Source organism: Kryptolebias marmoratus, linkage group LG1 (assembly GCF_001649575.2).
Source record: "Kryptolebias marmoratus isolate JLee-2015 linkage group LG1, ASM164957v2, whole genome shotgun sequence".
NCBI classification, from domain to species: domain Eukaryota; kingdom Metazoa; phylum Chordata; class Actinopteri; order Cyprinodontiformes; family Rivulidae; genus Kryptolebias; species Kryptolebias marmoratus.
The window spans coordinates 22,272,270-22,283,759 of NC_051430.1; the positions used below are offsets into that span (position 1 = coordinate 22,272,270).

Sequence of the window (11,490 nt, forward strand, 5' to 3'; positions counted from 1 at the left end):
CAGTTTGCTTTTAATTACTTCTTAGTTATAGTCTTGCTGATGCTGCTCGATGAATGCTTTTTATTTTCGGCTGTGTGGAACTAGAAAAGTAACAGAAGGATTTAAAAAATAATGAAGCCACAAAATAATAAATAATATTGTAAAGGTTAAGCCACTCATTAAGCAGTCATGTTGTATTGAGCTTTTGAAAGGTTTTTCAGTCTTTTAAAGGAATTTTCTTTATAAATAGAGAAAACAAAAACAAATAAAGAGTTTTACGGTCACCCGCCGCCAAACGGTGAAAGTGGCAATAATGTTTTTTTTTAGTGTGCGTGCTGTTAGCAAAATATCTGACCAACCGGCAGGCAGATTTGAATGAAACTCTCAGAAAGTAGTCGGTGCATGTGCTTCTACAGCTGATTAAGTTTTGGAGACAATCTATTCAAGATGGCCGTCACAGCTAAGCAACTCTTGGAAACACAAAAATGATGATGACTCAGCCAATTTTACAGCTATTGAGCTAAAATTTGGTGTGGTAGTAGCTGAGAGTCATCCTCAACTCACACTCTGAGCATTAACACCTCGCAACATGTGGCGGCCATCTTGGAACTCTGTCATGAAAAGCAGCAGACGATTTGCAGTCTTTGAAGGATCTCAAGGTCTTTAATATTGTATAATAATATTGTATAATATCGTATAAGGCTTGGAAAAAGGTTTTTTTTATTATTAATATTTTTAAAAAGCCAATGTCATATTTTAAACATTGCAGATAAATCTAATCAGTTTGAAAAAACAAAAACAAGCATAAATCAGAGTTTTAACTTTCACATATTTTGTAAAACTTTACCAGAAAACATGAAAGTAAAACAATCATAAAACGATCACAGTGTCTCCTGGAACCTGCAGCAAAATCAAAACATCTTTAATGTGTTTTATCATACTTTCACAGACACCGTTTTTTGATCTTTAGTCTGTTTTTATTAGTAGTTTTTACATTTTCAAAGCATCTCATTCATTATAATTTGGGATAAGAAGTCAGAGTCCAGACCAGGCGTGGCTCCTCTGAGCTCACGGTCACTCTGACCGTCCGTCCCTCTCTTCCCGTCTCTTCCCGTCTCTTCCTCTTCCCTTATCTCCTCTGGACTATCTCTGATGCGGGAGGATCGTTCATCACGGCTGTCCAAACACGCCAGCGCCCGTGTGAAGGTTGGCTCCTCTCGGTCAGACAGCTTCGCAGCACAGCTGGTCGTCTGCTTTGGCACATGTTCGTGTGGACAAATGAGGCAACACGTTTGTATCCTGTAAGAACTGAACATCTATCAGAACCAGAGCCTCGTGGTTAATCAGCAGACGGGTGGACATTAACAAACTTTTTCCAGTCCAGAGAGGCTTTTTTTTTTCGTGGAGCAGAATAGCAAACTGACTCCTGCGCGACGTGAGGTTTCCTCCACCTCTAATGCAAACCCAGGATGCTGATGGTGGGCAAATGTGGGTTTGCAGATATGTGTGTGTTGTGGGACATCAATGTTTTGGGGGGGGGGGGCACATTTAGGACAGCAGATAAGACACCAGACTCATAATCACTCTTGTTTCTCTTCAAGATTCATGGTAACAACACACCACTGGTTGTATTATTATTATTATTTTCATCAGAAAAACTCGTGATAGTACATCAATCTTATATTATCTTTAAAGAACAATACTGCAGTGTAATGAAAAGGAGGCTGTGAGTTTCAAAAACTGTCCAAACAGCTCGCAAGTCGCCAACACTCAGAATTCTGTGAGACTGCGATGTAAAATTTGTCTATTTTCTTGTGATTTTAAGTCATCAACTAGTCTCCAGCAGTTGCAGCGCAGTGAGATACCAGCTTAGCCTTTTCACAGAGCCTCACTTCAAAAGATCTAAACTATTACTGTAAAGTACAGCAAAGTACAGCTACAGAGTATTTGTGTTATTTCGTAAATGACTGACTTATAAAATGTAAAAAATAATGTATGATGTAGCCAATATGGGATATGGGATGACTTGTGAGAACAAATCCGAACACAGCCGCAGGATTCGTCTGACAGGAGTCAGGAGGGTGTTTTCAGCTGTGGAAAGTGTTTAAAATGGGAACTTCTGGAGACTGGAGCATCTGATGGATCCCATTTAATTTCCTTCACTTTGTCGTTATACGTCACATTATAGGAAACACGTCAGACATGGTCATACATGTATAGAGTATATATAGAGTGCATAAAAATGAAATGTTCAAAGACTGCAGTCATCAGTTTCATAACTGGATTCACAGAGTCAAATGTTTTCACATCAACTTCTCCCTATTTTTTGATACCATTTTCAGATGAGGCTGACTCCTGTGTTGTTTTCCTCTTCACGTAATTTTGTATTCTTTCTAGCATACACTCGGAATGAAGGAGCTTGAGGGGAATGGACTCCAGGAAACAGCCCTGCATCCAAATCCAAACACACCCATTAAAGGACCAGTTTGTTCTCTGGCTAACTCACATGTTTCTGTGAGAGGAACTCTTACCAGAATCATGTGACAAACACTGCCATGGGTTTTGTCTCCTGCTCGGAGGTACTGCAGGGAACTTCTGACAAATTCTTCTGACGACAGAGTCACAATATTTGTTTGCTGGTAACCTGACAACCGAGTGGAGACCCCAAACGGAACTACCGCCTGAGAAAACAAATGAAATTAGTTACAAATGTTTCGTTTTTTTTGTGATTGAAAGACTTTAAGGTAAAGTCTGAGAGCAAGTCCCATTACCTGTATAAGAATCCCTTTGTCTTCATATTCTGCTTGGAGTCCTCGAGAAAATCTTTCCACAAAGACCTATAAGAACACAAATTACAGAGTGAGGGATAATTAAACAAAGAAGATGAAGTCCTGTACTGTGTTTCCTGATGAAAAGTCTACCTTCGATGCAGCATAAAGGGTGTACAGGGGGAACGGAATAGAAGCGATTCCAGATGACAAGTTGACAATCAGCCCCTTCCTCCTGCAGATTCAGAATAAAAAATCAACAAATGCAGCCTCTCTCTGTAGCAGGAGAACTCAGTGTTAACCAGCATGTTAGGATTCAGCCGTATTAAACAACTAATGAAGAAAGGGCGGGAAGGGGAACCTGTTCTCCATGCCTGGGAGGACTATTCTGCACATCTGGAGACAAATGAAAAAAACAGTTTAAATCCAGGGCCAGTGGAAGAATGAAGAGAATTTATTTACCTCAAAAGGATCCTCTGCTTGCTTTAAACTTATTAATAGTTCACATCTTTGTAATTAATGATTACCATGATACTGCAAACAAGATCTAAGCAAGAACTGGCCTGAATACGCACCTGAATTTCTTTAAGTTCTGAATCTATAACATTTTGCAGAAATGAATTGGTCTTCAAAGATGTAACATCACGTACAGTATATACTCTTACCTTCAGCATAGTTTTCACATTGCAGTTTATCACTCTTGTTATTGTCTGAAAAAAAACAAAAAAACAAACAAGCATCAGTAGAAAACTGCTTCAGACCTGCAGAGACATCATGGAACAAGTTAGTGTATCCCAGTTTTCTTAGTCTTGCGCAAATATGCAGAAGAAAATCAATGTGGTGGCGAATTGTATAGAAACTTGAAATTACAAAGGCATCAAAATGCATTGAGTGAAACACTTTGTGGGCTGAATGAATTGGCTGTTTGAATGTGTGGTGTTCATGCAAAGAATCCGCCTTGGTTTGGTTTCGTTGATTTGAGGTTTCACTGATTCTCTTTTAATTACATATCACAATGTACCGTCTTCTTCTCCAGATCTTTTTGGTAAATAAATTCCATCTGCAGCCAATCTCAGTCAATAAAAGTTCATTTTTTTAGATGCATTCACATCTGCACACAGTGCTAAGGTTCTCACTCGATGCACGTAGGAGTAAACTGGGTTTGTAAACATATGAACATGACATTATGGGGTTAATATATATATATATATATATATATATATATATATATATATAACTTGTACCACTGACCATGTCGAGCTCCTCAGAATCAAGGAATTTACAGGGGATGAAGGTGGGCAGCACACCTACGTTGTTGACTGGAGTGGAAAAGGAGGAAAATGATATTTTAAAGGCAGTAATAAGTTCTGCTGTCCTAACATTTGATGTATGAAGAATTCATTCATGTTCTAAGCATTACGTAAGTGAAGAAATACACGTCTGACCCAAAACCCCAATGCTGAGGTCCTTTAGCTGCAATTCAATTTCCCCGAAGTCGTCGTCTTTACTGAAATCCGCCACTATCACCTTCACCCTCTGTCCTGTTTTCTCACCTGTACAGATTTTAAAAAGTAACATCATGTACTGTTACAGCTGGGCTTATTTATAGATGTTTCATGTTTTACAGGCGTGAAACATGAGGTTTCATACCTATTTCCTCAGCCACCTGATCCAGTGTTGCTTTGGTTCTGCTCATGATAACAACATTCATTCCTCGCTCAGCCAGCTGGAAGATAACAGTAAAATGATATCCACAGGCAACAATTAGCACACGAGGAGTGAATTCAGCCGAAGCATTCTGCACAGGTATAGTCCCAAATATCATCTTTATGTGCAGGAAAGCTCATCACACAAACAAACACAATCAGTGCTGTTCAAACATTCACTCACTGCGACTGCGTAAGCTCTTCCTATCCCCTCTGAAGCACCGGTCACCACTGAAACACAGGGATTAGAGTCAGAAATGAAATCCAGCAGACGCTCTGTTCTCCTGCAGTTTCCATTTTAAACACCGGAGGAGCTGTCACCCGCAGCTGAGAGCTTCCTCCTGACTCCTGTCAGACAAATCACAGCGCCGTGTTTGTATTTATTTACACTTTAACCCTGTCTGTTCTCACATGGTGTGCTGAAACAGCATGTTCCCCGGTTCTGATAAAGAATTTTCTGAGAACAGACAGAAACAACTTGTTTCAAAGTGCTCGCTGCACTCCAGTCTCTCTCAGACCCAAGACTAAAAGGATTCACATTTATTTATGTTCCAACATCTTTTCAGGTCTGATATAAAGGATTTAAAACTCTTTGATAATAAAAAAGGGATATGTGAAGAGAAGTTAGTGTGAGGATGAGCAAAGTTTTTATTTTCCCAACTGAACAAACAAACTGAAGCCTTCTTGTAAAACTGCCCCAACCTCCCTCATTTCTCCCAAAACTACACAAAAATGTAAAATGTGAAAGTTGGACTTTCATTTTTTAATTTTCTTTTAATTAGGTAAGCTACAAGGAGCTGTGCCAATAGCTGATCTTCATACCAGCCAATTGTAAACATTTAGAGCTGCAATACAGTTTGGTGCTAATTACAGATCTATTGAGAGTGGATGAAGAATGATATAAAACTAAAAATGAAAAGCTTACATCAGTCGTGAGGCTGGAAATCAACGCAGACAGATAAACACACCAGTTCAGTGACTCACATGGGGGCTGAAATGAGTTGTTTAATAAATCCTAAAACAGCTTCTGACTGTTGGATTAGCAGTGACCTTTTCCCTGTCATGGCAACAAAATACGTTAGGTTTTGAATTTACTTTTAAGGACTGATTGTTTTTTCTTTTTTATTAAAACCAGTCAGCCTTTACTAACTCCTGTTACTGAATCTCAAGTTCAAAGTACACGTGAACAGATTTATCATTTGAATGTTAATGTTTGTCCTTTAAACGTGCAGAAATCACACATCACCGGCTATTTTTTATCTGCCTCTCTATCAAGCCTGCAAATATTCTTAGGCATGCATTCGTTGTTGTCACCCTAGGTTTGGACACCCAGAAGCTGTTAGGAAAATTACACAAAGCACATGCTTTAGTTTCTAACTTTAACCCATTGCTTTGCAGATATATCAGATTTGTAAATATTACAGTGGAGAAAGATACTCAAATTATTTGTCACATCAAAAGCTCCTTTTTATTTCACCTCACAGGCAACACATATTTGCAAAATGTCTCCTTTCTTTATCAAAACAACTGAATCACTAAAACACAGTTTCCTTCAAAGTAATGCCAGTATGATCTGAAAACAATATTCCTGTTGCCCTGTGTTGTCGGGATGAAAATAAAAACACGCAAAGAAAGTGCAATTAAAGCTCTTTGCATTCCAGATGTAACTGAAGCTGAGAAAGACAAGTTTTTCAGGCTTCGTTTGTTTTTATTTTAGCCATACAGGCATTATTATTCCCGTGACTGCTTTTTTGAAATGATGACACTGAAGCCTAATGGTTCCTTTATGAAAACACCTGGCGCTGAGCCAAGACATTACCCAACATCCAGCGTTAAACATGAGGAAAATGCTGTTTGCCAAACAGCTGCAGAAAACATTCCTATTCAACAATTGCTGTATATGATATCCTGGTTTTGCTGGGCATTTGAATACCATCAAAAAAATACCATCAAAACTTTGCACGACATTTTGGTCGAAAAAGTCTGGCTTTTGACCTCAAGTGAGAAGTGTTTACACAGCTGAACATGTAGTACATTGTGTTGTTTTATTGGGTTGCATTCTGGTGCTAAGAGCATTCCACTTATGACTGCAAGACTGGGCATGTTTATTAGAAACACACATTTAGCACCTGTAATGTCTCAGCGAGAGGCTCTGAAGCTGAAACAGTGAGTGAACAAAACGAACAAACAATCTGATGTACGGGAAACAGCGAGGATTTTCTTTAGCTGTTGGGGCTAACATATTTGATCCCCTCAAAAATAAGAAACTAACATATTCATCTCCTTTTTTTAGCCTTTTCCTTTTCGTTGTCTATTAAAACCCAGATAATTACTGAGCACATCTGCTTTTCCACTACTAATTATAACTTCTTTATTTGCACTGAGTGCAGGACTACAGAGACAGGACCTTCTGGGATAAATAAAGGGTTTAATATTATTATTAGTAGTATTATTATTATTTATGGTTATTATTTAAAACTGGATAAACGTAGCTCTACATTGCAAGACTTGGCAAGCTACAAGTTGTTTTTATCACTTTCAGAGCCTCCGGGTGAGATATTCCAGTTGTTTGTTAAACGTATAACTGTATGCTCACTCTGGACATCCTGAAAGCAGTATCTTCAGTGAACTTTAGTGAATACATCCGTGTATTCTGTTCCCATCAACTCTAACCAGAGCCGGAGCTGATAAACACGGCCGGGGACGCCTGACTCGGGACTGAACGCCAAACTAAATGCCCATAGTCCAGATGTTGGCTGGTGTTTGCAGCTTGTTTGACAAGTGTGGAAAAAGCACCATGCAAATCGATAGATGGACCATGAACACAAACAGATGCTGATTCAGAGCAGAGACAAAAATCAGAGCTGGTAATAAATAAGCAGATAAATAAATAGGATCATTTTACACGCTTACACCTTTAAATGTCAAATGGATACCAAGAAGTATAAAACTTACAATAACAAATGATGACAAGTTGATCAAATAGATGTCTTTTATAGATTGTTTTTTAAAAAAGCACTAAAAAGATCAAACTGGATCACAGAAAAAAACAAACAAACAAACAAAAAAAACACAGAACAACCACTAACACACAAGACTTTAGCTTTACTTGTAGTCATTTTATTGTTTTATGGTTACGTGTCTCACTTCGGTGACCTTTTTCAAGTCTCTGCCTCGTGGCACCTTTACAGGAATTCAATTATTACAATCAGCTCAACAGTCCAACAAACAAATCCTTCTTTTAAAGAGCTTTTTGTTGTTTGATCGCTTTCGAGGGCTACCGTAATTAAAAACAATCAAGCAGCACTGTTGTTTTTACGTAGAGTTCAGCTACTTTTTTAGACATACTAATATTTTGTTATATATGTTTTGGATTGCTCAGTGGCATTGTGACAATATTTTGGATTCAGACCATTTTCGTTGATGTTTCATTCATGCAAATGAGTTTTGTAAATACAATGGCTTGAAAAGGCAAATAATATATGATACAAATAACAGCAACAACAACAAAAACAACAACAACAACAACAACAACAATAATAATAATAATAATAATAATAATTCACACACACAGACTGTCAGGTTCAGGTATAACAACAACAACAACAACAACAATAATAATAATAATAATAATAATAATAATAATAATAATAATAATAATAATAATAATAATAATAATAATAATAATAATATAAAAATAACTATTTACAACAGGGTGATGCAGGGTAAAACTACATTAAACAGGATATTTTTTAAGTCTCATACATTGCAAAAAATATATTACAAGCTCTACACTGAACATTTCACTAAGTTTTTTTTTCCATTCTTCTTCTTCTCTTTTTACCTTTGACAATTTTAGTTGCTGTAAAAGTGCAGAGTGATGAGGTTATGCACACAAGTGGATTAGAAAAAAATAGTACACACACACACACACACACACACACACACACACACACTCACTCACTCACATTGTTGGCTTGATGGCCATATTTTTTCTGTCCATTGTTCATTCATTCCAGAGAACTTTCCACAGTTCTCAAATACTGATTCCCTTCTTTAAAGGTCTGCAGCAGTGGAAGTTATTTGGTTTAATAATAGGTGCCAAATATAACATTAGTGGGAAGGCATGCACTGCAGCATACAGTTTATGTTGCTGCAGGGTGGACAACACATAAAAAAATGAATTCTCTGTAATGGGGATAAAAAGTGCTTCAGTGATTCACTGCTGCATGTTAAAGCTGTGTTTAACTGTTAAAAATGGAAAAGTACAGAAGCATTTGTGACACCATGTTTTAGTGAAGGAGCACTCCTTATCTTATAGGGCTCTGGGGTGTAGGAAGCAGTTACCTGATCCCTACCTCCTTTCGGAGACCCCTCCTCATCCTATGGATGAGGAGCTGGGTATTTAAAGGGGGGCCTTTTATTCTGTGGTCAGACTCACTCTGTTGACTCACCTCAGCTCAGTGATTCTCAGCTATATAGCTTAAATAAATTATCCTAAGACAAAATTCACTAACTCCACCACACAAGCAGCGGACTTTTACTGGAAGCATTAAAAAAAAAAAACTCTCATCACTGTCATCTGTTTTATGTGACAATGACACCCTAATGAGGCTTAAAACTATGTGTTCATATTCTTTTTCTGTTGAAAAAAGTAAAAAGAATGTCGGTCTAAATAGGCACAGATACACTGTCAACTGAAAAATGCACTATAAGCTCATAATAGGCCACTTATAAATATGGTTTTAGATGGTCAGGGTGGAAATAAATGCAGAGAAATGGATTTTGTGCAGCCCAGAACACAGTGTCCCGGTGGTTTTGCTCTGTCCTGGAAAGGAATGAGACCGGACTTTACAAGGCAAATCAGTCTGTTCTGTGAGAAATTTCATTTAGCACTGTGGGAGATTGTATAAACCCTTCAGAGCACGCCAAAGTAAATCTCTTAACATTATGAGGCGGTTCTGGGACCAGCAGGGGAATTTCAATGGGAAACGGTCTGACCTGCTTACAGCTGACATGAACTTAAAGTGACAGTTATGGGAAAATAACAGTTTGGATTTGTTGCACCCGCTTGCTTTATTTATCAATCCTAATTGCTTCTGTCAACAAACTTGGAAGCCTTTTTATAGTAAAAAAAAAAGTTAACTGGAATGACACTTACGTCTTTAAAGTCTTCCTCTTTTTCCAGTCTGACCGGTTAATCTTCATTCATATCTCGGGCAAGTGAACTCCGAATGAATGTCGTGTTTGTAACTTGATGTTACTCATCAACCCAGCATAGATATATTGTATTCTTTTCAGCAAATCCAACACCTACTTAGCAAATATTTTTTAAAAAAAGTACCCTGAAGGAAAGTCAGGACTTGTATCTCAAATTTTAAAATTGCACAAGTGCAGTCCTGTGCATTAGTGAAAGGTTTAAACAAGTCTGAGCTTCTGTTGTCTTCAAAAGCTCTGCAGCCAAATACTTCTTCTTTACATGTGAGCACAAATAAGCTGATGTGCTTACCTAGTGTCCATGCATCTTTTGACTTATTTGTATGTATAACACACCCATCTAAATCATGGTGTTAGTCATGTAAGAAAGACAAGTCTTATGTGACACATGCACTAGCACGGACATGCTGCTCACCTGCCCATTCCCCCATGGATCTGAAGAAACTCTTTGGCAAAGGAAACCACCGTTTTGGAAAAAGCATCCTACTAAAGAGCAGCAGTTTTCCTCCGTAGAAGACAAAAACTGCTGCGCCAAGGAAAATAAAAAACAGCTCTGTTATTTCCATGTTGTTTTTTCTGACTCAAAAAAAAAACAAACAAAAAAAAAAAACAACAACCAAGAATAGAAAAGCACAAAGTCTCTCAGCAAGTCTCTTAGCAACTCCCTATTGAGTGAGAGATGCTCTTAGTCTGACAGAGTGAATAACTTAGAACAAGGACACTCCCACTTGTGACACGCACATGCACCCCCCCCCTTCACACACACACAGACGCACAGACTCAATCTCTGACTTGCATACATGCAGAATGTTATCTATCTATCTATCTATCTATCTATCTATCTATCTATCTATCTATCTATCTATCTATCTATCTATCTATCTATCTATCTATCTATCTATCTATCTATCTATCTATCTATCTATCTATCTATCTATCTATCTATCTATCTATCTATCTATCTATCTATCTATTTAAAGGAAATGTCAAATGCTTTCATGTCAAATTAAATAAGTTTATAAGTTTAAAGGCAATTTAGTTATTAGTCATAAACTGAAATTCCTTGTTTGAAAGTGCACAATATTTTTATTTACTTTCCAGCCCAGGGTTAGGAAGGACTCTTCCTGGTATTGTACACATGAAAAATTATCTAATCTATCTTGGCAGATCTAGCTTTACCAGTTTGAACTGGAGACCTCAGTGAGTGAACTTTAGGTTACTTCAGCAGATGTTTGACAGGGTCTAGTTTTAATTTAAGGTCATCCAGGAGGAGTCCTGTTGTCCTATAGTTACTCCAGCTGCTTATTGACTGTTAGAACCGTCGTTGATGTTTAATGACATCCATCAGCTCAGTCTCAATTCACAGAGCTGCTCTGTATGTGGATTCTCTCAATAATCAAGGCCAGACCAAACTGTTTTGATTTTTTGTTAGTCTCTCTGTTTAAACTTTATTGGACAGCCAGGATCTGCAGAACTTTTTTGCTTATCAAAGTATCAAGTATTTTGAACTGTAGCTTTCTGCATGCCTATATTTGGGTCCTCCTTCTCCTTATTAGGTATATAAATGGCTCTGCTCCAGCCTTACTATGACTAGAAAACAATAACTGTATGCAACTGTGATTCCAAAAGCCAAATCAGAAAGAGGGAGAAAAAAAAACGCCACTTGCAGTTGCAGTTTCGGGGGCCATTTCTACAATTGACATAGAGTCTGAAAATAACCTACATATCTGACTTTGATTTATTTATTGTTTTACTGTTTTCATATTTTTAAACTGATCAGCAACGAAACAGAAAAACAAGAATCCTTTGAAAAGGAGTGA

The 11,490-nt window shown here is 37.7% G+C and overlaps 1 protein-coding gene across 3 annotated transcripts; it reads right to left on the bottom strand.

Moving 5' to 3' along the window:
- Window positions 1-934: 934 nt before the first annotated feature.
- hsd17b3 (hydroxysteroid (17-beta) dehydrogenase 3) lies at window positions 935-10,366 on the bottom strand. 3 transcript variants are annotated; one of them, XM_017431275.3, is made up of 12 exons: window positions 10,086-10,366; window positions 4,638-4,684; window positions 4,398-4,473; window positions 4,193-4,300; window positions 3,999-4,066; window positions 3,413-3,457; window positions 3,109-3,143; window positions 2,901-2,982; window positions 2,751-2,816; window positions 2,511-2,660; window positions 2,313-2,427; window positions 935-1,229 (listed from the first exon to the last, which is right to left on the bottom strand). In XM_017431275.3, exons 1-12 carry the CDS (start codon window positions 10,234-10,236, stop codon window positions 1,201-1,203), a joined length of 972 nt encoding a protein of 323 aa, XP_017286764.1. In that variant the 5' UTR covers window positions 10,237-10,366; the 3' UTR covers window positions 935-1,200. The 3 variants fall into 3 exon arrangements, with proteins under 3 accessions (XP_017286764.1, XP_017286763.1, XP_037834133.1); XM_017431274.3 differs by having other exon boundaries at window positions 935-1,232; XM_037978205.1 differs by lacking the exon at window positions 10,086-10,366 and adding an exon at window positions 9,615-9,848 and having other exon boundaries at window positions 935-1,232.
- Between the last annotated feature and the right edge of the window lie 1,124 nt (window positions 10,367-11,490).